Raw genomic sequence first — 27604 nt, 5'->3', positions numbered from 1 at the left:
TTGAAGAGATATAATGACTTTAAATTTTTCGTGTTCTCATCCTTCGGCAATGTTCTAGTTGTTTGCTCAAAATGTTTGGTTCCCCAAATGTCAATAACAGATCTTATTTCCTCGTTTGTTTCCGCGTGCAGAATTATAAGAACAGACGAAGTGCCGATACCACCTTTTTTAATCGAAGCGCTTGCTCCACATGATTTCATCGCAACGTTTTCCACGTGTATGTAATTAATTATGTATCCAGGAAAATAATTCTCATATACGTACACTTGTCCTTCATTAATTGTTACAGGTCGATTCTCTACCACCGCAGAATCCATGTGTTTTAAATGATGATGCCATTCCCCGATTTCCAGTGGTATTTTGGACTTTCCACAAAATAATCTACTTTTCGCAAAATAAGCGAAAGAAATGAGAAGTAAAAATTTCACTTGATCCATTGACTTAGCGAGTCTTTAGAGAATGAACACTAACACCTGTTCTTCATTGTTTAAGAACAATGAATGAAATGAATCGAAAACTATTGGAGTTAATAAAACAGGAGTAGCATTGTAGTGCTTTTCTTTTTTGCTTCGTTACGAAATAATGCTTATAATTCTCGTATCTTCGAAAATACCTACATTGGGAATAAATATTTTATGCATATTGTTCATTTCTATACTATTCAATGAAGATATAATAATTAATAAGACGCTCATATACCTTCTACAATTTAGGATAAATAAAAAACAGAATTACGATAATGATAATATATTTTAACGTAATATCACCTTTTATATCGATACAATATAAAATAGTCCAAACCTATTTGAAAAAAAAAGATAACAACGAATGTTATAAATTTACGTTTAAGATAGTGTAACGATACAACCAAGTAGGTAGATACAATAATTATTACTATAAGGGCCGATTTTTCAATGCTTAGATAAAACTTATTCGTCGAACAACGTATAAAACTACCATTTTAAAAACGTATTATAATTGCCCGTATTTGACAGTTTACGTGTCATTTTAATAATATCGAGTAATACTTTATTGGACGGATAAGTTTTATCCAAGCATTGAAAAATCGGCCCTAAATATAAAAAAGATGAGTCGGTGACAATGCATTTTTGTGTGAAATACAAACGGTGAAAATAGTGATTAAAAACATGTTTAGAGAAGGCACGTATTGTAATTTTTATTGACAAAAAAGAAGAAACCGATTAAGCAAAAGCGATTGGTAGTTGATATTATTTTCACGTGTAATTTTTATTTTAAAATAGATACAATATATATGAGAAATCCAAACAATGTCTTTTTCAATTTGTTTTTGAGCAAAATGGTTATATATTTTTACTTTGGAAATGAAAACTATAATACTAAAACTAAAATTAATGGACGCATGCATTGTACACTATTGTAATATTTGTTTCCTGTAACTTACAGCTGCCGACAAATAATTTGAACATAGAATTTTCTTTACTTCAAAAATGGTATTCTTCATTCTGCTTTATTAACCGACTTCAAAAAAAAGGAGGAGGTTATCAATTCGGCCGGTATATAAATTTTTTTTTTTTTTATGTATGTACACCGATTACTCCGAGGTTTCTGAACCGATTTACGTGATTCTTTTTTTGTTCGATGCGGGATGGTGTCGAATTGGTCCCATAAAAATTTTATTCGGATAGGCCCAGTAGTTTTTATTTTATGAGCATTTTTGTCTGTAGGTATTTGTAAATTTTGCAAGTGCAAGTTTGAAGTCGGTTGTTTTTAACGCAGTTATCACTTGTTTTGAATGTCTTTGTTCTGTGCATAATATTAGTTCTGCAAAAATTTTACAGATTGATCTAAAGTTATGAAATTAACTATGTTCAAGATATTTGCTCTATATACCCTTTTGATTTAAACGATTTCCGTCGGTTAAACTTAAAAATAATTACAAATCAACGTTCTGTAAAATTACACTACAATATTAGGTATTTATGAAGAGTTTGTAATGTTTAATTATAATATGTCCCTGAGATGTAGTTGCTTCACGTTAATATGAAAGTACCTTGGGAATGCATTCCTTTAAATGCATAATTTTAAGCACAAAATTTTATACAATATATAAATTTTGGGTAAACACTTTACAAACCTTAATGTAAACTGTAGTCTTATATAGGGACGGACTAATTTTATCTATTATGATTATTCGATCAGATAATTAAATGCATCTCAAGATACTTATAGCTTTTAAACTTTTTTATAAACAAGAAATAATAAATATAACCTAATATGTATATGGAAATTTCGTGTTGATACTTTTTTAATAGTTGACAAGCAAAATGCAACATGGCATATAGAATTGCACAAAAATTTTTCATTTTCAATAAACTTTAAATTTCACTTAAAATAGCGTTATACGTACGTGAAATAAGTGCTAAATAAGAAAACATTTAAAGATATTAATAAACATTAGACGTAATTACAATATAACTATATAACCTCCAATATTGAAGAAAAACATAATATAAAAATCTAATATTTGTTTTTACCGAGATTCCTTAGGATAAATTTTCAAAATTTAAGTATCGCGATATAATACGTATATTTGAGCTACCGAGGCGTTAGGTAAGGCACTTGTTTGAAGCGATTCGTGTTCGTGCAAAGTGACAGCGAGTAGCGACTTTGGTAAAATTTACACCATCGACCACACAACCACTTTTGTATTTAAAAAGCAATCTGGAGTAAAGTGGCGCGAACAAATCACACTATATTTTGACGGAAACCAGTCATCTCGTCTAGTTGCATCAATCCATTCTCTTTTGATATCCGGATCTTGCGGATACCTAAAAATAGTATTCATATTTTTTTATTACAAAAACTTATCATTTTATATTATAATACTAGCTTCCGCCCGCGACTCCGTCCGCGCGGAAAAATTAAGAAAAATTACGATTTATTTTTTTTCTACGTATTTTTCCGGGATAAAAAGTATCCTATTTTATGCCCAGGATAATAAGGTATAATTATACCAAGTTTCATCGAAATCGAACCGTTAGTTTTCACGTGATGCCTGAACATACAGACAGACAAAATTTTTTTTAATCACATATTTGGGCTTGGTATCGATCCAGTAACACCCCCTGCTATTTATTTTTTCAATATTTTCAATGTACAGAATTGATCCTTCTACAGATTTATTATATGTATAGATAACTATATTATGCAACGTCATTCGTTAGTTTTACCACACCATTTAATACTACAAGGAGCCATTATTTCTTTTTTTAAAGGTTTTTTTCGGACGTGTTAACAGATCACGGAACTGGCCGAAACTGATAGACGATAGTTGCGTTTCGTATGGCAGCGGTTATAAGTCCTACTAGACACATGCGTTGACAGAATCAGTTCGTCTGTTATTAGGCGTCTAGTGGTTGTGTGGTCGATGATTTACACTAATATAGTATCACCGGCCCGTTGTTACTATTTCTGGAATACGGCTTAATACAAGATAAGGCACTATTAGGAAACAGTATAAGGGACCCCAGTATTAATTTATTTACGGGTAAGTACACATACCAATCATATGAAAATTTATTTATACTACTAAATCTACTGATATCTATGATAATCCGAGTTCTGTTGTATTCTTGGTTTAATAAGTTGTTATACTCTTATGTGTGATAAAGGCCTAACACCGATTTAATGCGTACTATTTTGTACATAATTTCAGATAATATATGAAATAATAAATGATAGAAAAGTATCAATTTTTTATGGAATGTTTTTTTATATATAAAATTAAACATTGATGGTTAAAGTATAGTAGAATAATTCAAGTCATGGAAGTTAAATGAGCATAATAAAAAAAATAAAATAATAATCAGCTGATTACTTATTCTGAAAATCATTGAAAAATGAAATACAATTGCTTATAATGAAAATTAATTAGTGCATAATAATATTGTTATAATAACATGAAAAAAAAAATATCCAATTGATCTGAAATTATACACTAGAAAACATAAGTACATTGTGCAGTCTGACAAGAGCGGAAGTTCCACCGTACCGTTATATTCAAAATGGCGGGTAATTTCAAAATGACGGATTTCAAATATCGAAGTATAGCAACTGAACCGGTGATGGTGTTGGCAGTTGAAGCACGACAGTTGCCAATGAGCAAACCCACTGTAATCAAATGAGTAGCGCACACAACCCTACTACTACACTCTACATGTGGATGGTAGCCGCCGTGTATCGGGCTTCCCCGCGTCGCCACGTCCATTGTGATGGTCGATACTGTAAAAAAAAAAAACATTTTAGACATTCCCATCAAGCCTAATTTATCGTTTTTCAGGGATAAAAAGCTATTATAAAAACTCCCAAACAAAAGATAAAAAAAGTCAAATTTATATGAACCTCCTCCGATTATGAACATCTCAGAAGAGCCATTTTTCATGATAACTGATAAGATACCTACGTGATTTGTAATCACTCTATCTATTAAAAAAAACCGCATCAAAATCCGTTGCGTAGTTTTAAAGATTTATGCATATAAAGGGACATAGGGACAGAGAAAGAGACTTTGTTTTATACTATGTAGTGATGTGTTATTAGTATAAATATTGAGATGAGAGATGAAACACATAGAGACAGACGGAAACATCCACACGTAAGTTGCCGTCATCTGGTTGGATCTGCTTTTGAATGACTTGAGTCTAATTTCATTATTGGTATAGACTAAGGGCCAATTTTTCAATGCTTGGACAAAACTTATTCGTCAAATACATATAAAACTACCATTTTAAAAACGCATTCTAATTGCCCGTATTTGACAGTTTACGTGACATTTTAATATTATCGTGTAATACTTTATGGACGGATAAGTTTTATCCAAGCATTGAAAAATCCGCCCTAAAGCCTTGTTTCCACTTGAGCATGCTCAGGCGAATGAGCGGATCATTTGGCCGAGCCGCTGAAGTGGAGACAATTGCTCATCATGCTCATGCTCGGGCCGCGCGTGCTCAGGCGTCTCCACTTGAGCGGCTCGGCCAAATGAGCCGCTCATTCGCCTGAGCATGCTCAAGTGGAAACAAGGCTTAAGAGACTCACTCTGATGAGAAGCTGGCCGCTCCTCGTGTGCGGGTTCTTGAACGCGTACAGCACCCACGCGGCCGCGCTGCACACCGCCGTGAGCACCGCGAACGCTGCCACCACGCCGCCGATCGCCGAGTGCGGCTTGTCAGTGCCGGCCTCGCCGTTCATTTTGGTTCTACTCACTTCCTCTGTAAAAAACAAGGTGTGTAAACAGGAGAAAATTTGAATTTGATATTAAGCTATTGCATAGCCACTATCGCGGGCCTTGAGCGCGGGGACGAAAAAACCTCACGCTCCCCACTCCGACGGGCCGAGATGTGGCTTGAAGGCATAGCATGCAATAGCTTTACCGCGGCAGTCCCCATGTGCCACACGTCTTTTTTTATTATAGTATTACTAGCTTTCCACCCGCGGCGTCGCCCGCGCAGTCAAAGAAATACCCGCAAAATTGTATTTTTTATACTTCGTTATATTTTAAAACAGATACACTATAGTATAGAATATAGATGATATATAAAACAGGTACAAATAATAACTTACGTGCGTTATGGCTGTCGGCATCAGTGACTGTGGTGTAGGCAGTATTGACTGTGTCTGAAGGGGTGGCCTCGTGGGCCGCGGGACATGAACTTTCTTGAGATATAGCCGTCCTTTCGCAATCTGTACCCATACAAACATACAATCATTATCTAGTAACAAACTTACTTAAAAGATTCACTACTTTTACATGTACGATTCATGAAGTCATAAATGAAATAAAATATTACTTTCCCCGGGTTTGATTTTACGCGAGTATTATACATTTAGAAATTAAAGACTTTTTAACGGATTTTAAACGCGATTTAATCATTATATTATCGAAACGTCGGGAAAATAATATAATGATTAAATCGCGTTTAAAATCCGTTAAAAAGTCTTTAATTTCTAAATATTACTTTCCCCTTCAAACTTGCAAGGGAAAGCGATAATTAATAAAAAAAATATAAAATTACTTAAATAATTCTTATTGCCCTCGCTCCGTGTATAATATCATCTGTCCAATAAGAAAAATACGATCATATTTTGATGTATAAGCTTTGAAATTATTACGTAATAATTAGTTATTCCATAATGTTGTTGTTGTACGAAGATCGTAACAACAACAACAATTAAACTGCTTTACCAAATAAAACATTTCTATTCTACTCTAAAATATAATATTATAATTCAAAGTCTAATAGAAATATGCATCGTCCACTTATTCTTTGTAGTCTTTAACAATAGTACGTCTGAGAAGACCGTATCTGAATTTTCTGTAGCCATTGAGAAAATTATTCGCAAAGCAATTTCAATTCGCATCCTACGTACGGCTCGTATTGTGCAGTAAAAGGGAAAATATATCTGGAAATATCATTCGGAGTTCGTAGAATTTTCTACTATTCAAAATGTATGTATTGTAATGAAAATTGGACAACTTGTGATTCTATTCTGTCGAATATTGAAACGCTTCATATTTATAAAGATGAGTAAGTAGATTGTTAAAAAATAGTTACAGATTATTTCTATTATCATATTTCGGATGGGTTAGTTTTATTATTAGGACTTGTATTTACGATCTCGACAAAAACAACAGATTATAGAACTCGATGAAATCAATTATCAAAAGTGAAAAATTACAAAAAAAAGCCTTACTTTTCATTATCCATTCTTGCTTGTATTTGTCAGTTCCACTCGAGCACTTCTGTAATGTGCTGCACCAAGAGCACTAAAAACGAAGAACAAATTAATAATGTTAGTTCTTACAGTAGTTTGAAATTACATTTTATTTGCTTACTAGATTTCCATACGCAGCTTCACCCGCGTTTTTTTATATTTTAAGGTCACATCATGGTAATACCGTCACGTCATGGAGAAAGTAACGATTTTGGTATCTTTGAACCTTGCCAAAAAAGTTTATTTCCTATATGTGTGCTCGGCACGACCTTTTTTTTAGTAGAGTGATTCTCGGAAAGGTTTTTCGTGTATAATCTATTAGGTTTTAGACAAAGCGGTATAGCTAGAAATAAATAAAAACTAACGTTAAAGCTGGTATCGTGATTGACGCATCCCTCACAAGTGTCGTATTGCAGGCAGGTTGGTAGCGCCGTGAGTTTCAACATGGTGTCGCTCGTGATCTCGTAGTTCTTGAACGACACGCGGTGGTACTCGTAGATTGTCTTGCGTCTTAGATCTGAATAATAAAATCATTATTTTGCTAAAAACATTATAAGCTTACATAATTATGTACACTGTCCCTAACTAGAACTTAATTGTATCTTAAAAGCCAGCGTTTCTCCTTATGAATTAGCTTATATACATTAGCAGTACTCGGTTCGGTAGGACACACACACACATACACACACACTTAGAGAGATTTTATTCAATTCTTTCTTTTTTATGTTTTTGCCTTGTATTAATTCATATTGTTTTATTTCTGTTTCTGTAATAGTGTTAAGGAAGAGCGGAACCTCCTGACACAAGCATTTTATTTGCTTACTAGGAGTGTTCCAATCACAAATTAGTTTAAGACCTATTGTAAAAGAAAGAAAGAAATAATTTGAATTTTAAATATAAATCAGTAGTATACAGCTTAGCAGTACTCGATTCGGTAGCACACAGAAGGCTGATCACCTACTTGTCCATAAAGAAAATCGATTGGTGAAACAGATGTATGAATAATGCACCTGTTTGTCCCCACTAGGAGACACGGTACTTCAATAAACAATTACGTTGAAGTAGTATTAGTTGTCAATTAGTTATATAAGAATCTGACATTTAGATTTATAGCTTTACTAGCGGTTCGCCCCGACTTCGCCCGTGGTACCTACATGTTTACGTTTTTTTTTCATAAAAACTATCCTATAGTCTCTCATGTTGGATCGGACTGCACATGGTGTGCGATTTTTATTATAAACGGTTAAGTGGTTTAGGAGTCCATTGAGGACAAACATTGTGACACGAGATTTATATATATAGCTTTATAAATAAGGAATTTTTAAAGGAAAACGAGGCGGCATTTGAACCCGCGTTTTTCGCCATGCCGGGGCGACGCCTGGCCTTAAATATCTGTTAAATACTAAACGAGAATGACAAACTTACGCAAAAAGCTTTTATCAGCCAGATAAGCATCACTTATTCCCACTTTGACGGGATGCTCGCTGTCGTTGATGGCTTGCACCGCTATAGGTATGTCCTTGTATGCGAACACTATGTCACCGTTTTTATACAATATCGCTGCGAACGTAAACTTTTGCGTCGCATTCTCTTGCAGTGTCACATTTTCCCAAAATACCGCAAATTTTTCACCTGCAACCAATACATATATCTAAATTTGTTAAATATCTTTAACTTATTTTATGCTAGGTCGTATTTTTAGCTGACTTAAAAAAAGGAGGTTTTTTTTTTTGCAATATTTCATCAATAATACCATAATTACAGCAGGGACGAATATAAATAACCACAAATCTTCAGTTTATGACATTATAGGTAATATTATGACTTTGTATTGTCTATAATTTTTATAATATTAATAATTAACAAGACAAACTTTATCATCATCATCATAATATATCAACTTATCTTTCTTTTATGGTTGGTATTTCACGCAGTAAAATGAGTTAATTGATGCCTTGTTGATCGTTCAACACTAGCTCAATAAAGTGCCAGTTATCATCACTAAAAACTGGTGTTTGTTAAACATTTATTGCTAACATATAAGTAGAAATTAATACTTGTCCACAATGGAACAAATGAATGTATTTTTAAAGAAAATCATACATACGAATCATTATTTTTGGAACCATTAAATGTTATGTACTTATAATATTATCAGTGCAAAACCCTTCATTTAACTCATACTCTTATTTAATCTTAATTAACAACTTCGTTAAACTCATACTCTTATTTAATCTTAATTTAAAACGAGGCGATTGACCCTTTTAATGTTTAGCTTGTCTTTATCAATCATTTGGAGGTCAATGCCCTGTCATATTTATAAACATTACATCTAATTACCCTTTGCCACAAATTTGTGAACTTTTATATTTCTGATAAAAAAATCTGTAGACACATTAAGTAAATAAGTATTCATTTAGCCATATCCTTTATTATTCATTTTCATTTAATTGTTCTATCAACGATCGATACTATGAACTTTAATTGTTCCCATCGATTTTATAAATACTCGATTTAGTATCGACAATATACAATACAGCACATATATCTTACCATCATCATATTGTTTGACGAAGCTGTCGTTGCCCAGCGTCGTGTCGAAATTGGCCATAAGTGGGGCTATGTATTGTGTGGCGGCAAGCCAATTGTGCACGTGGTCACCGATGTAAATAAAACCCCCGGTCGCTACAGTTATATTCTTCACTGGGTGACCGTAGAACGGAAAGTCAAAACTCAGTTTTATCGTCTGAAAAGAAACCCTCCCCGTCAATTCTCTGCATACACTGTGATTCATAAAATGGAATTTGTCGTTCATACGACGCACATCGAAATGATAAAGCCTGAGTTTAAACAAAGCGAAACAACACAGTGGAAACTGTGTTGTCGCAACATGTTCTAGAATATAGTTAAGAGGATTGTTACGTTTCTATTGGAAACATGCGTTATGATACATCCATTGAAAGCTGACACAATTTGTAAGCGTAAGCGTACCTACACATTTTAGGTCAATAATTATTATTTATAAAACGTTTCTATATTATTCGAGATTTCAACGTGACAATTCACAAGTAAATTACGTAATAACCGAGAACAATACTAACAGTAGCACGGCGATGTGAATTACTGAGGACATCGTGAACTTCCGCCTTCTGTAGCGTTATGTTTTCCCAAAAATCTTTGAACGACTCCTTGCCCAAAAACGTGCTATTGTAGAAAACGTGATGATCCTATAAACGAGAAAATATTTAACATTCGTTATTATTATATTATGTTTAAAAATCAGTATTTAAATCAATAGATATTCATGAGTTAAAGTACTCACTTCTGTTACGTTTGATATATTTTCCTTAGCCTTGATCGATTGCAACGTATCATTAAACAGGTCGCTAAAATCTGAAATAAAGCGAGGTTCAAATAACCATTTAACAAGAAAACATGATGGAGGCAGATACGAGGGCAGTCCCAAAAGTAGCCGACCTAACCAAGAAAAAACAAAAAATATGGAATAAATTATATTTATTTCTCTACATAGCTTCCTTGTAGTCCTTTACACTTTTCCCAGCGGTGCTCTATATCTTCAATGCCGCGTCTGTAGTAGGAACCGTCGAGCTCTTCAAAATAGGCATTAACCGTAGACTCAACATCTTCATTGCTTGAAAATCTTTTCCCAACGAGCCATTTTTTTAAGTTTGGGAACATAAAATAATCAGATGGGGCCAAATCTGATGAATAAGGTGCATGAGGTAGTAATTCAAACTTTAATTCTTCGATTTTAGCAATCGCAATGCCGGAGGTGTGGACTGGCGCGTTGTCCCGATGAAACAAAACTTTTTTATTTGATAGATGAGGCCGTTTTATTTTTATTTCTTCACTTAGACGCTGCAACAAGTTTGCGTAATACTCGCTGTTGATGGTTTTTCTTCTTGGTAGATAATCTATGAAGATTATCCCACGAGCGTCCCAGAAAACCGATGCTGCCGATGGAAACGTTTTTGCCTTCTTTGGGGCCGATTCTCCCCTTGCAGTCCATTGCTTTGACTGTTCTTTCATCTCCGGTGTGACATAATGAACCCACGTTTCATCCATGGTAATAAATCGACGCAAAAACTCTGCACTATTGCTTCGAAATTTTGCCAAACACTCGACTGAAACATCCTCACGACGCTGTTTTTGCTCTAGGGTGAGTAATCGCGGCACCCACCTTGCGCACAGCTTCCTCGTGTCCAAGTTTTCAGTTAAGATACGATGTACTGCACTTTTTGAAATGCCTACCATATCTGCTAGCTCGCGCACTTTTAGTCGACGATCATCCAATACAATTTTGTGGATTTTTTCACCATTTCTGGCGAAGTCTCCTCATTTGGTCGCCCACTGCGAGGTTCATCTTGGCAGTTCGTTCGGCCACGTTTGAACTCGGCCACCCAATATTTTACCGTTGTAAATGAAGGAGAAGACTCCCCCAATGTAGAATCTAACTCTTCTTTTATGTTAGTTGGGCTGAGGCCTTTCAAATGAAAGTATTGAATGACGTATCGTAGACCAATTTTTTCCATAATAGAAAATTCTCTGACAGCGTTCACTTTCAAGGACTACAAAACTAATGACAAATGACCTAGCGTGTTCGAATTCCAAATTTAAAATCTGCATGGATCAGACTTTTTAAAAAGAGTATTTAATCGAATAAAACTGCCAGTACGTAAGTCAGGTCGGGTAATTTTGGGACCGCCTACGTAAAGTAATTATTTTAAATTCATATTTAAATAAGAACACATGATTGATAACCACAAAATTTCATTAATATCGGTCCAGCCGTGAATTTTACTTCGTTGAAAGTTATGGAAACAAACCATTGAACTCGGCACACTAATATTAGGATATTTATAAACAAAGTTTATCATTTATAGTGTAAATATTTTTTATAGATAAGTTTTTCTTAATAGCAGGTTATCGCAGGGAATAATTTGTGATGAGAATAATTTCTCTATATTAATATTAACATTATTAAATGACACCCGATAAACATGCATTATTGAATTACTATAGAAGACACACTATACTTAATAACAGCAAACAATTATTATAGTCTTATTAAATAACCCAGCAAAAATAGGAAGGCAAAGATGGAAAATTTCCGATATGACCCCTAGTTGTGAACTTGTGAACCACCAGGGGATCAACTTTATGTTAACTTTAATCCCGCGGTTTCAAGCACGCGCATTATTGATAGATATATGAGTTTTTCCTTTTAAGCCTGTGGGAATATCAGTATAAAAAGTTACTTCTTAAAATATCAGCTATCTGTCAGTGAATTCCCGTCAAATGTGATTAGCCGGAACAGACAGACAGACAAAAATATTAAAATTACTATTGCACGAGGTAGTGTTATATATTGTTTTCGTATATATATACAGTGTATATATCCATAGAATGCATTTAGTAAATATCGACTACTAGCAGTCCGCCCGTGGTACATATTTCGCAATAAAAAATAGCCTATGGTCCTTTCTCGGGTATCAAAATATCTCCATACCAAATTTCATGCAAATTGGTTTAGTAGTTTAGGCGTGATTAAGTAACAGACAGACAGAGTTAATTTTGCATTCATATAATATTAGTATGGATTTAAATATTACAAACAGACACTCCCAATTTTATTATTGGTATAGATTATTTTCTATTTCGGTCTGATCCACGTCGTGGGCAAAAAAATACAGTTTTTTCTACAGTCAGCCTGCCTGCCCTATAGGTTCAACTAGGTATATATATACATAACTAGATGCTCCGCGCGGTTTCACCCCCGTGGCTCCACTCCTGTTACCCGTAGCGTGATGAAATATAGCCTATAGCCTTCCTCGATAAATGGGCTATCTAACACCGAAATAATTTTTCAAATCGGACCAGTAGTTCTCGACATTAGTGCGTTCAAAAAAACAAACGATCTGTTCAGCTTTATAATATTAGTATAGATATATCAGGTTTTTTAATAACATTGACTCTGCATAAAACTACAAATAACATTATAATCTTGTTGTGACTGCAAATTGTTCGTATTTTTAAAGTTTATTGATTTTTTTCGAAACATAAAGTACTTACCGTCATCAGCTGTAATAGGGTCGCTTACTTTAGGCGTATTACCAGCCGTAGTAACGTTAGCAATACTTGGTGGCAATAACGGAGTTTGAGTAACAACCGTCGTTACATTTGGTTCTAAAAATACAATAAAATGATTACTTTGACAAAAAAATACTCTTAATAAGACACAATATGTAATACAATATAATAATTCGCACTTTCTTAGGCAAAAGTAAAATCGCAGCGTCTTTTATACTTATTGCATTCTGTATGAAAAATACATTCGCTTTCGCGTTGCAAACAAAATTGTTGTGGAGAAAAAACTATAACAAAGTAAATAGTAGGTAACGCTAAAAGGCCAGCCTGATGGTTCAATTTCAAAATTATATAGGTTATCCAGTACCTAAACTGGCGGCATTGACCTCGTCATGTTTCGATGGGTACACAATATATTTGTACATGATCATTGGATATAAAAATTGCAGTAGTGCAGTAGGATCTCTGTGACGTTTATCTTTGTGCATCATCGGTCAATATATCTTCTGTATCATAATAGACCTTACTTTATGACCCGTTGAGTGTTCCTTATTTTTGTTACTTCATTGCATGTCATTGTCATCGGTTCAGTGGTAATTAGGTGTGAGAAAAGACAGACACACGGACACACAGACAGAGAGATATATTTACTTTCGCAATATATAATATTATATAGCTGTGATGATTAAAAATTGTACGCAGATCTTAACTTATTAGAATATATTTTACATATATACTTATATAATCACGAAATAATATTAAAAAAATGTATTGCTCAGTCAATGGGTAATAATGCCACATAGGTAATTCATAAGACTCATAAATGCACATTATGAAAATACACAATATTATATTATCCTTATTCATTGCTTTAGAAAATACCTATTCAAAGGTCAAATGTCTCAAAATACAGAGATAATGAAACGAGAAGATCGCGTTGCGATATTCAATTATTATAAAAATCATCGAAAACATTTCACTGAAAAATAATTATCGAACGTGAATTTATTACGATAAGTTTTAAATACTGTGATCAGTGTTGATTTATCCTCAAGATAGAAGTTGTTTTTATCCTCGTAACATATCGAGTTTCGAATTGTAAAAAAAGTCACCTTTATACCTATGTACGTCATATTTTATTAACTGACTTCAAAAAAAAAATACTTAATAATACATATAAATTATTTTTAATGTTACCTATTCGATTACTCGACTTCGTTATTAATTCTTTTTAGGATCTAAAACTTCGGAGATACTTTAAAAACAACTTTAAAAGTAGGTCGTCGTTGTATATTTTGGGATATTACCAAGTTCAAGAAAAAAAAAGACGCTAAACTTAAAGGTAACAATGGAAAAATGAGCTATTTTTACCAAATTAAAAGTTAAACCTTTCATAAAGTCACGTCGAAGTTTGCGATTCATAATATGTTTTCTTATTTTAGGCATTGACTTCTACTTTCCAGTATTTTATTTTAACTTTTTGCAGGCAGTTTGTTAAAAATATTTTATTATATTTGGCTAATAAGAAAAACATTTAAGAATTTTTGATTTCCAAATCCACGAAGACTGTGTTACGCCGACATGGAGGTAAAAGTAGTAACCACCTATTTAGTAATCTGTGGCAAACGGCACAAAATAATTATTATGTACATAAAGGTACCGACTTCAAATATTGGTTACTAGGTATATTATGTAATATGTTAATAATTTTTGTATAGGCAAGGGCATATTATTATTTTGAAATATAAGCCTGATCAATAATATACAAGATTGTTAACAAATTATAATATACAAAATCGTGAAGAAAATTATAATGGAATGCATGGAAAATAATAAATACTTTCAATTATATAAACAGATAAAAAATTTAGAATAATTTAAGTACGACGAACCCCACTAGCGTATATAAAGCGTTTTATTAATTCGTTCTAACCCATACATAGAACGTGGATAGAACCAATTAAGTTTAGTTAAGGACTTGTTTAATATATTTTAAACATTGTTTGTGTTCTTCTGTTTATTGATACGACCTCGATGATGCATAATCGCGATAATTAAACTTTTCCTGTTCTATTAAACTCTACTTAGGTATTTTATTTTAGAATTTTGAAGAAAGGCGATGTTTTAACGCGGTAAATAAATAGGTACATCATACACTCACCGGCACGGAATCTTGGCCACTGCAAATTTTTGCGTAAAATAACACTATTTATTTTCTACTACAAAATTCAATAAAAATTTAATCAAAACTAGTTTCTTTAATGTTTTTACTAACTTTTAGTAATAATTGGAAGTTTATAAGAAGTACTACCGCGTAGATATGAATTAAACAAGAATTTACGCTTTTCCTGTGAAATTTAAATGATTTCTTAAAAAATGCACAAAAATTAGAAATAACGTTTCCATAAAAAAAATTGAATATTTTAATATAGGGTGTTTCCTTCTCTTGCCTTAAACAATGTTTGCATACAGTCTGGCATACTCTAGAAGACATTTTTGATGTCCACTTGAGCTATAGTGTACCAAACGGCCCCAGCTGTATTTCTAAGCTCATCTTACATTGGTGCTGGGTTGGAATCGAACTTTATGTTTTTTTTAAGCATGTCACAGGTGTGTTCTATTGGATTAAGATCCGGGCTACGAGCTGGACACTCCAATTTTTCAATAATAACCTCTTGAAGGTACTCTTCTACGCATCGTACGACACGCGGACGTGCGTTATAGTGTATTAGTAGCAAATTTTCTTCACTGGTAAACCTGTAATAGGGCTGAACATGTTCCTGGAGAATTTCCTCAATATACCTGATTAAATTTAAGCCATTATCTACGATAACTAACTCCGTGCGAGCATCAGAACTTATACCTCCCCATACCATTATTGACCCTCTATGAAAAATCGGAATTTGAGTGTGGTGATGGGTGAAAACCTCCCTTCTCGTGTCCTCTATACTGACTCTTGGCTATCAGAAGCTTGTGACGTGCCTTAGCAGTCATCTGTGAACACTTCACGAACGCACTGGGCGTGGGTCCAGTTTTCATGTTCTCGTGCAAAACGAAGACGTGCTTCTCTGTGATATCTGAGGAGTTCTGGTCGGCGTGCTGGTCTGCAAACCTTCAAATTAACTTCCTTCATTAGTCTTCTCACAGATTGCTCACTCACATTTATTATCCTGGTGTTTTAAAGCCGTTGGCGTATCTCAAAAACTGTCAGAAAGCCATTTGTGAGTATCTTTTGAACAATAAAGGGGTCTTCTCGAGCTGATATGCACCTCACGCCTTCATTTTCTGGTCTGCACGTGTAGCTGCCAGTCTCCTGGTATCTTCTCCATGCACAGTGCATCACTGAATGTGGTATGTACTGTACATTAGGTACTTTATGTTGCGGCAGTCATTGGTCTAACATTGTGATGGCCTGAGCATGATGTTCAGATTTTAACGGCATTTTTTATTGTTTGTTATGATCATTGACTACAGTACAACAATAACAATATCTTAAAACGGCATAAACGATATCGAAAAAAGTTTAAAACGAACAATTCGTAACTTCGTCTTAACCGCACAAATCACAAATTTCGAGAAACTCTTAAAAAGTGGTAAAAGATTATTGTTAAACTTAATAATTTCTTACCATAAAATTAAACAAATAATATGTTAACATATCTGCATACAAAAAAATCGTGAAAAACACTCCAAACTTTTTTTATCGGCAAATTTGTAAGTGGCCAAGATTCCGTGCCGGTGAGTGTATTTTATAAAAAAAAACTTTTGATTTCACCTTAGTTCTTTGTAGATGATTGGTAACATATAATGTTATTGGTTATATAACAGAAGCCTGTTAATAAACGTGTCCTTCGTTATTTCAACTGTCGCGTCGCATGTAGTTTATACGAACATAGGTACGTTTACTGTTATTATGTAGGTACTGTCGTTTTACTAGGTAGATTAGTGAACTTTGAATTTTACTCGTATAGGTATTTTATATATGTATTTTTCTCTTAACTTGTTATACCTACAGTAATATTGATGAAACAGTGGAAACATTAACCGGCTCAAGCGTACGTCTTTTCTACGTAAACATGTTTTTATGAACAGTATTGCGAATTTAGTGCCGACTATACGAACGTTTATAAAACGTAGGTAAATGTTATATCGTCAAGTGAAAGAGTTATAGGAATGCCGAATGCGTATGAGTATTTTTCGTTTAACGGATGTAATTCCGGCGTGTGCCTATCTGTTAATTACACAATAATTGTAAACAGGTACATGCAGTGACGTAACGGTATTATAACGTTGCAAATGTATATAGGACTACAATATTAAGTTGCACTGTGCACACTTTATCTGCTAGTGCTGACGCATTAAGGAAATCCCCGCGTCACAACTGTATATGTGGGGACTACTCTTTTCAGATTAATCGACAAAATATTTTTAAAGTTTAAAAAATATACATTTTTGCTTACGTAAATGAAAGATACGGAAGAGAACGGAGCGTTAAATCGAAGATTCACAAACAATAATTCATTCAAACAAAACATCCTCATGACCGTCATCTCGATCATAATATTAGGTATTACAATAATTATCTTATTCTCTTTATCAAGGTGGAATTATATCACGCTATTTATTAAAGAGAAAATCCTTGTCATGATATTTCTTTCATTGTTTCGCATAAAACTGCCTATTTTATTGTTACCGTTAGATAAGAATTAAACAATGCAATCATTTTGAGGAAAACTATTTCTTTTATGTGCATAATTTTATGGATAATATCACGTTATGATGTTAGGTATATTATATTCTCTATATAATATTTATACTAAAACGTTAATGTAATGTCAATAGCCATGAACTCGAATAATGCTTAGGTTATCAAGTTTGAATGGCGCCTAACAAGTCGTCATTGTAATTAGTAACTAGACATTTATGCGCTGTACATTTGTATGCTGGTGTTGTTTAATATTCTCTACGAAGGCGACAAACATTGTTTTAATTAGTAAGGATAGCTTTACCAGTACATTAAATGGTACTTAACAAATTAAGACCAACAAATGTTCATAGAAATTGTTTTGGAATTTAGTAATACATAATATGTATGTACTTAGTGGTATAATATAAAATGAAACATCTGCAGGATTACAGAATGCAAATAACAAAAATTTATAATCATGTTTTCTATACCTTGAAACATAAATGTAACATCTGAATCAATAATTTGTTCATGATAATATTCATATGAATAGTTTTATACATAATTTATGGGCGTATAAAATTTCTCTGTTTGAGAAAAATTATATGAAATACAATTTTTGTACAATAAATATATATTTATTTAATATAAATTTTAGGGATTTTGACAAGAGGCAGTTGATAAATTATGTTTTTATAAATTATAATGTGAGAAACAAATCTTATATGCGACTATTAGATTGTTAAATAGTGTGAAAGTTACTGTATGTTATCAAGTAGAAATTGTGAATAGATTTAAAAGCCACATTGTAGGTTGTAATGTGTATTTGTAGAAAGCTATAGGACACATTTTCACAAGTAAATACTGAAAGTGTCAGTAGTGATGGAGATTTGTACAATATATAGCCCTATTGAATTTAACACTATACATACTAATACTTACTATTTACTTCACTGGTTGAATTGCTGGTAACCAGCGGTTTATTCAATTGCGGAGTCATCTCTTTTGTATCGGTCACATTGGTTGCACTTATAGTAACAGTTGGAGTCATATTTGTAGCTATGGCACTTGCATTATTAACACCCGTGTCTCGGCGGAGTCTATCATGTTTTAACAAGTCAAATTCTGGTCTTACAAAACTATGACTTAAAGGACTATTTACAAATTCATATTCTACATAATCTGAAACAAGAAAAGTATGTGTAATTCACTTCTTCATAAATTGAGATTCACTAAGATTTTCAAATAGATAGAAGGTACTTTATACAGTAATAAACATTCAACATTACAGGCAAATCATACAACAATACAATTTTTTATAAGAAATTGCTCTATCATCAATGTTAATAAATATTTAGTGGTTTAAAGAGGTATAACTGTACTCATGGTAAGATTGAGAATTTAAATGTAAATGTAATAACCATAAGCTTTTTAGGGTGTAAATTAAAGAAATATAGAAATAATATGTAACATACATTCACATTAACTCAATGATTGAAGGCCTTGCACCTAAGTTACATTTAGGTAAAATATGTTTTTTATGCTAAATATTCCAAATACTTTTTCTTAAAAAAATATGTAATATATCAAATTTTTTACTTCCTTTAGAATTTTTTTTAAGACTCAGCAAGTTGATTTATCTAATTTGTTTCAGTTTGCAGATACAAGCTGTTATTAAAATATTTTATGTTTTTTTTTTACAATTCCTTTATGTGCAATGTGCATATATCTAACAAAAAAACATAATGGCATTTTTAATTAAGGCATTCATTGGTATTAGGAGACATGAATGTAACGTAATTGTACAACACCCGGAATTTTAAATACTTATCTAAAAAAATAGAGGACTTTCCAAGTATAAAGTTATAATAAATACGAATAGGTATACACGACATCTTATTATATTTCTAAATACAAGAAGAATAAGCAAGGTGAAACGGAAAATAGCGCCTTCTTGTTTGTTCCAGTATTTACGTCACTACAATACAACAAGTGATCATAAACCTCCAAACTACTACGAAATATTTTAAGATTTTAAATAACTAGAGTACCTGTTACAGCAAGATTGAATGTTAGCGCCAATAATAAAAGTGTTAATAATAATCTCGTGGCCGTCTTCACTTGTAAAGAATCCATTTTCTTAATGAATAATAATGGATAGAACGGGTGGTTTTTTTTCTAAGAAGTTAGAATGACATATAACACTACGTTGACGTTATCCACGCTGGCGATAAACGAACGAACTGAATTTGAAGTTTAATTATTGAACTGAATTGAACGCAGAACTCAGAAGTACAAAGTATGAACCATAAACAAAACGAGTCGTGATGTGAACGAGTAATGATTGATTTCAATTTACAGAGTGGTAACTAGAGTGCGCGCCGCGAAAGGAGTCCCGTATGACGCTGTTGGCCTTGTGTTGGCCCATAAAATAATGTTGCCAATGTTATTTCCAATTAAAGTGAAACTTTTATTACATCGTCTCAAACTTTTTGGTCTGTGTAGCGCATGTCGATACATGTGTACGATACGTACGATAATTATCGTACAAATACGATAATTTTTAGTTAAAGGTCTATAGTGTGAAAAAAAGTTTCACACAAGTTTCAAAAAAGTTACACATTATTTATTTATTTATTTATTTAGGTAAATAAGATTTAGGTACATCGACAGATCGCGCATACATCATTCCATAATAATAAATACAAAGTAAGAATATTCTAATGCTTGACCCTATTATAGATGTACACAGAATTACAAGAAAAACTAAAGATAAATGTAGTTAATGAGGATGGTTTGTACAACTAACGAAATTTTGTGTCAGTATCTCCCGGTCTAAAATACCTATATACTTGAGTTTAATAAGTGAGGTAGCAAAAAAGGTATACTGCATTACATAATAACTATACAGTTTACCAATTTTCAGCAATAACAATCATGATCTATTAATATTACGTAGGCACACACACAACTGATTCAGTTTAAAGAACCGCCCCTGTTATTACGTAATTTACTTATTCGTAGTGAATGATGATAATATATAATATGTAAGATATATGTACCCAAACTCATATCCAGGTCTTCGAACTTCAAATCGCAAATGCCGGCGGTACAGCCGGCGGCCGTTTGCGATTTGCATTTGCGAAGGCATTTGCGAAAGCATTTGCGAAGGCATTTTCGAAAGAAGGCATTTGCGAAGGCATTTACGAAGGCATTTGCGAAGGCATTTGCGAAGGCATTTGCGAAGGCATTTGCGAAGGCATTTGCGAAGGAATTTGCGAAGGCATTTGCGAAGGAATTTTCGAAGGCATTTGCGTAGACATTTGCGAAGGCATTTGCGAGGGCATTTACGAGGGCATTTGCGAGGGCATTTGCGAAGGCATTTACGAAGGCATTTGCGAAGGCATTTGCAAAGACATTCGCGAAGGCGTTAATTGCGAAGGCATTCGCGAAGGCATTTGCGAAGGCATTAGGCGTAGACAAGTCTTAAGCCGATATTTCGGAAACTATCCACTTTAGGGCAAAAGTTACTGCGATTTTTTTAGAAAGTAAAATTTCGCATCTTCTTTACCTTGAAAACTTTTTTATAATACTTACTTTATTATGTCTAATATTTTTTGAAACTTTTAAATGTAAAGTAAAAAGCAAAAAGTATAAGTGAGTTGTAGAACGTGTAACACAACAAAAGTGAAATTGGATAAGATATTGGGGAAACTAATTACAAAAAATGAGTGTAGTACAACACTCATTTTTCACAGTTCATGTAACATGGAAGCCTCAGCTATTTTCTTTTTTCGTGTGTAATTCGTTATTCGAATTATTCTTATTCAAAACACATAATATTTTGTTCACCTACCACACCACGAATAAAATAAAAAAATGTGTCGCTGGACGTATGACAATTTGTTAGTCAGTCAATTTAGAGGTAAATAATACTAATTCAAAGGTCGAATTTTCTATGTCGACTGTCGACTTTCGAGAATCGAGTGTGAATTTTCTTACGGATATTATGTTTACAGCTAAGTAGTTAGTACCTAGATAATTCAATTTTTAGATTTGGTTAGGTACCTTCCATGTCAAAGCCAGGGTGGGGCGCTTGCCCCACCCTGGCCCTGGCATCTGGCCATATTATATATACGCCCATGGAAGTATGCTTTTCCCTTGCCCATTGCAGTCATTGCCCATATTGTTCTCATCTATACTTTCACTATCCTTTTAAAGTTTTTAAAAAATTTCCATATGGGCATAAGGCCTCTAAAAAAATAATAACGAATAACTATCGTCTGTTAGGCTTGTCATCATGTGACGCAACTGTATTACCCAATACCGTTTATGTTGACCGTTTCTGACATAAAAAAATACAAACTTGTAAAGTTAAACCACAGTATTACAATATTATTTTCCTAGTTAAACTGTGAGCTAGGCCTTAAGAAATTAAAGACGTACAAAAAGAGAAATATAGGTAAGTATCTAATTTATTCACTATACCGTGTAACGTAGAATGTGATTTACCCATGCCTCTTTTGAATTTAAAACGTAAAAATAGAAACAGTACCTAATTATTTAAAGGAACTGTATTTACTACATACCTACTTGTGTTCGACGTTCGTGATCAATTTAGTTCAGATTTTTTGATTCTTCATGAAATTTCAATTACTAACATGGAAATTCAACTATTTTAGGGTTCGGTAGAATACTAGTTTACAATATACATTGATATGTTTTTCTGATTTCGTGTGACCTTTTCTTTAGCTATGACTGAAGAAGTAAGTTATTACCGGGCTGTAATTGACGTTTCACTTTATACAGGCCGATTATCTAAGAAGAGGGAACGTCACGGGAACGTCAACACATTTACACATTGCACATGTGTAGTGTCTGTGACTAGCTTATGAGAGTGAAGGGGACTATTATTGTTTCTATTTTGCAATTGTTTATAAATACAGGGTGACGTAATTTAAACAAAGACGTTAGTTATACTACTAACTATATTCGACGAGATACTTCACCGCACGCGGTTAGAATATTTTTTTAATTTACCTAGGTTAAATTGTGTACCTAATAGTTTTAATTAAAGTTTTGTAAACAAAATGTAAACGCCGTAAGTTAAAATTTTCATACACAGCTGGACAATACAGCTTTTATTGTATTATGGCCTTATCTCTTACGTGCTAGGGTTTCGCTTGTATTATTTCTTGGGAGTGAGCGCACGTGTTATTTGTATTGTTTTTATCGTTATTTTGAGCATGACATGAAATTTAATTATTATTAGATAATTGAATGATTATCAATACTACTACAGTTGAATATGTGAATAAATAATTAAGTTCATCGATTGAGTTACTTATAAATTGTAATTTTACATATAAATTATGGGAGCTTTCATATTATCTACAACGCACCCATTTTACAATTCAAGTCTACACTTAAACTAGAGTCGCATTTATTTTTGAACATACTGTACATAGTAAAATTGCATAAGTGTGAGTACTGTTAAGATGCCAGCTTTCCTTAATCGGCCTGGACAGTTTTCCCTTTAGTCTTTTTTCTACGAGTTCGATACTTCGCGTCGTTCAATAGTTATTTTAAGACTTATTCTCTTTCAGAATAGTTTTTATATTAGCACTCACTATTCTTTATATAATATATAATTTGTATTTGTATTTCGTAGATATTTATGAAAGAGAAGTAAAGTTTTAGATAAAAATTCTAAGCAACGTATCATCAGATCACATTTGATTGGCCTATTTCCCTATATGTATGTAGATAATAATACCAATTGTAATTAGCCACCATTTTCGTTACGCCACTCTTTTTCTTTATAGGATTTAAACGATATCGATTTCATGTATTTAAAATTTAAAAAGTTTAAAGTTGCTGGCATTTAGCGTACCTACGTACATTACAGTCCTATATGTTCATGCACTTATTTATTCACTACTTTTTAGTCTTTTACTGAATCAAATTGTACAGCAATTAACATTTGTTATAAAATTCTAGGAACATTTTTATGTATCTTAAATAGCTAGGTATTCGTCAGGTTTTAGTATTCAATAGATCGATCACCATTCATTCTTGTGTACCTACGGAATGCCTTTTTCACAAGCAATCTCATCCGATGCCGACAAAGCTCCACTCTCTTATATTTGATTAGTGAAGCTACAGCGTCGACAAGACACAGTCCAGTCAAAGTCAACCATTTGTGTTACACCATTTGACTAACGAGTTTCAGTTTAATCCTAAGAGAGACAAACTGAGTCAGTCAAAGGCTGAAACTTACATTAATGGAATTGCCGTTTGACTAGGCAGACCTGACTGCAGATAGGTATGGGAATATATATGAATTTCTAATTAAACTCTGTATATCAAACGCAGGGATAAATTCACACGTCTACAAGCTAAAGGATGTTCCATATGAGTTTCCATATTATGGGGTACCAAAGCATGAAATTGCACTCTTATTAAAGACGTAATTAGATACTATTTAAGGTGACTAGGTACTATTTGATTACCGTGTTATTAGTTTGACAACGATGTCTGTTTGTCTATCTGTTTCTTTGGTTTGATTTCTGTCTGTATTATCGTAGTTCTGAAACTCAATTTCTTTAATTCGACAGCCAGTTCCGTGTCGGTAGTTTTAGGATATTAAATTTCGCATACCTATTAAATATTGTTCACATCTCCTTCAATAGATATCTATAGGTGAATCAAATGTTTTTAATAATAGATACAAGAATCTTAATCAATAAAAGTAAGTATTTAAATGCAGTAAAAATTACGTAAAAAAATAAAATAAATAAAAAACACTTTATTGCACACACAACAAAACAAAATCAAACAAAAATAATACACAAACAATGAATTCGTAAAGTAATACGTAAAGTACTTATTAATTTAAAAATCTAAATACTACGAGACATGAGAGGTACCTATCAGGTAGATACTATGTACATAACTAGTTGAAATACTATTTAGCAGTTATGAAATGATGTAAAAAATAAAATATAAACTTTTACGAAGCATTGGAACCTATGTATCCGCAAACCGCATGTATGGAATATGTCTGTTAAAGTTTTACCTGAAGAACTAGGTACTTGAATAGGCTTCAGTTAGTTTGTGGTCGGCAATCCATTTGGCTAGAGGCAAATGTTCAAAGAGCTGCTTCTTGCCGACTATGTCATCAAAAAACATGATATCACGTGAAATTGGATTTTCATCTCTGTAGTGAATGAGAGAAAAAAGTACCTACCTAATTGTACCTAGATTATCCTAAAAGGAATAAAAATTTTCTTCTCTCTATCACCACCCTCGGTTTAGCTCGCTTTGTCTAAAACATACAAAATCATATACTAAATCCTTCCTCAAAAACCACTATCTAATAAAAAACCCCATCAAAAACCGTTGAAGATCTAAGCATACGACAGCATACGACAAACTGCGGGAAGCAACTTATACTTGAATACGATGTACTGATTTACAATAATCACACACTGTCCATATAAACATTTTATCATTATCAGAGTTCATGTCCCAACTCCCAGCATGACTTGATTATGACCGAAAATATATTGCGATTCTTGGCCGCTTTCACGAAGTTAGCGGGGTGGTTGCAATTCCGGTAGTGTAGAGTATACGCCGGAGAGAATTACTGTAGTACTTTATTATTATTTAACGTCCTACTGTGAGAGCTATGAGCGAGTTGGCATCTCGCCTATCATCAACAATATAGCGTCCGAGGCGTACGTAGGTAGCTACGGAAATCATATCATAAAGTATAAGGTCTAATTTTACTTTATTTGGTTTTCACTGTGGAAGATGCTTCCTTTGACAAACGTAGTCAGTTTTAGAGATAGATTATTAGATAACTATTCAGTAATTATTTAATTTAAGACAAAACTTGTCATAACTCATACATAAAAGCTGTTGTTGAGGAGTTGTTTTTTTATTACTTTTAAATTCTAATCAAAACTTAGAAACCAGAGACCTGTATGGAAATGCTACGGGGTATATGCCCATTAAATAAACTTAACTGTACATTAACAGCTATCGTTATTAATTGAATGTTAAAGAGTTATGAAGGCTGCAGCTGTAATCACAGCTGTAAACTTGACGTGATAACAGTTCAACTTCATTCATTTGTGTTACACACACGATGGATTCACAGGACAAATGGCATTGGCATAACAAGGGCATAACATTGTCTTCCTATAAATAGCTTGGTAAACGTAGGATTACAGGCTTCTGTGACGACTGGAATTTCAAGTACAAGTCTTAATCTAGTAGGAACAGAAAATACACCGTCCATAGGTTTATAAATTCATTAGTGTATTGAAAATTATAGGCATTCTGAGTATTCGTAATTAAATTGCAGTCATTAAACTCTAATGGCTCTCAAAGTTCAATATTGCCTTCAGTAAAAGGTAAACATTTGCCAGAATACCAAGAAAATCCGCACCATATTTGACGTCGCTGCTAAATTAAAATAAAAAAGAACTCGCTCTGCTAAACGATATGAAAAATAAAATATAGGTAACACTTCTTCTATAAATTTACATATAAACTTTCTGTAATTCCTTTGCTTCGCTTAATTAACTGGCCATAAACTTTTCAAAGCTAGGGAAAAGAGAGACAAACAATATGAGAAGTTAAAATTAGTTTATGGTAGATAATACTTTATTTATTATCTATTTATAATCTTTATTGCATACAAAACATATAATACAAATTTTACACACACAGACAGGTCATTTGATGCGGCTTTATTGCTTCAAGCAATTTCTTCCAAGCAACCCGAGCAACCAATGTATTGAAAAAAAAGAAAATTAAGGCAGATTATGTACACAATACAAATAAAAAAGGACATCATATAATAAAACAAAAGACAAAAACAAAATTATGATTAAACAATTCTTAAAAAAACAAAAGAAACAAACCAAAAGGGAAAACAAATGAAAAATAATAGGTACGGAAGTTGTGTTAGAATTTAAGACCTCAGACAAATCTAGACAAACGAAATAGCGTAACATGAAGTGGCGCTTTCACTGCATAATAAAAATATTATGTACATGAAAATAACTTTAACGTTTTTCGCGTGTATGTATTTAATATTCGCGCCAAAAAGTAATTTATAGCAAAGTTTGCAGACTGGCCAAAGCCAGCCTTTTGAGGTTCGGAACCCTAAAAACAAATTTTTAGGGTACTCTTAAACACACTCTTAAAAGTAATGCGCGTCATGCGTGCAATCGATGCCAACTCAGTGACAGAATTTTAATTTTTCCCCTTTAAATTCGGCATTGTGCGCCACTGAGTCGCATTAATGCTCTGTAATTGGAAAACTACCATAGCTACGCTACTAAATTTACATCGCAACTCTGAACGAAAAGTTTTGTGACGAACAATTTCGTCTTCGATTAAAAACAAGTACAGATGAATGTTGCAAGTAATCTGTCATATTATCTCATTCGGTTTTTATATTATGAAATGAAACTATTTATATATTATAATCAATCAAAATCCGTAAATACTTTGCAATTTTTAATAACTGACTGTTTCCAATGGCATTATAAATTAAATTGTGAATTAACAATAATAAGTTTCAATTTGATCAATCATTCCACGTAATTTCTAAACCAAATGTAGGTGCATCAGTAGCAATGGAACAAACTTTTCGCGTTTCGAATTGTACGGTTTTCATTTTACTTTTGTACAATTGGATAACATAACAAACAGAATAAAAACACATACAGCTAATAATTATTAGATACAGGTACAGCTAATAATTATTAGTTGAATAATGGCTCATGTTTTTTTTATAATAATACCTAAGGCAACAGGTTTATAATGTTTTCGGTTTTTATATTATCAAATTATATAAAAAAGAAAGTTCATCCTTGTTTAAAGCATTGAAAGTAAATTATAAAAAAATAAAGAAAACGTTTGAAACATAATTCATATTATCTCATACGTTTAAATCTAACTTTATTATATGTTTAAATCTAACTTTATTTTAAAAATAATTTAAATTGTCATGTAAATTATTTTAAATATTTAAGTTTG

General features: G+C 32.9%; 1 protein-coding gene across 1 annotated transcript; it reads right to left on the bottom strand.

Annotated features, from left to right (window-relative positions):
* Positions 1-3066: 3066 nt before the first annotated feature.
* On the bottom strand, positions 3067-19782 carry LOC123705495 (plexin domain-containing protein 1). Its single transcript, XM_045654285.1, has 12 exons — positions 19600-19782; positions 18491-18730; positions 12847-12960; positions 10076-10146; positions 9855-9980; positions 9307-9499; positions 8179-8385; positions 7119-7270; positions 6733-6805; positions 5602-5721; positions 5077-5249; positions 3067-4263 (listed from the first exon to the last, which is right to left on the bottom strand). The coding sequence occupies exons 1-12, from the start codon at positions 19682-19684 to the stop codon at positions 4195-4197; spliced, it is 1623 nt and encodes a 540-aa protein (XP_045510241.1). The 5' UTR covers positions 19685-19782; the 3' UTR covers positions 3067-4194.
* Between the last annotated feature and the right edge of the window lie 7822 nt (positions 19783-27604).

This window comes from Colias croceus, chromosome Z (assembly GCF_905220415.1).
Source record: "Colias croceus chromosome Z, ilColCroc2.1".
Lineage (NCBI taxonomy): Eukaryota > Metazoa > Arthropoda > Insecta > Lepidoptera > Pieridae > Colias > Colias croceus.
The sequence above is the reverse complement of the archived record's forward strand: the minus strand, read 5'-3'. Positions and strand labels throughout refer to the sequence as shown.

Bases quoted from the DNA above. Each gene is read 5' to 3' on its own strand.
- LOC123705495 (XM_045654285.1), bottom strand. From the start codon at position 19,684: ATGGATTCTTTACAAGTGAAGACGGCCACGAGATTATTATTAACACTT. The intron at 18,731-19,599 runs GTACTCTAGTTA...TTCTTGTTTCAG, and splicing joins ATTCAATCTTGCTGTAACAG to ATTATGTAGAATATGAATTT. The intron at 10,147-12,846 runs GTAAGTACTTTA...GCTTTATTTCAG, and splicing joins CCCTATTACAGCTGATGACG to ATTTTAGCGACCTGTTTAAT.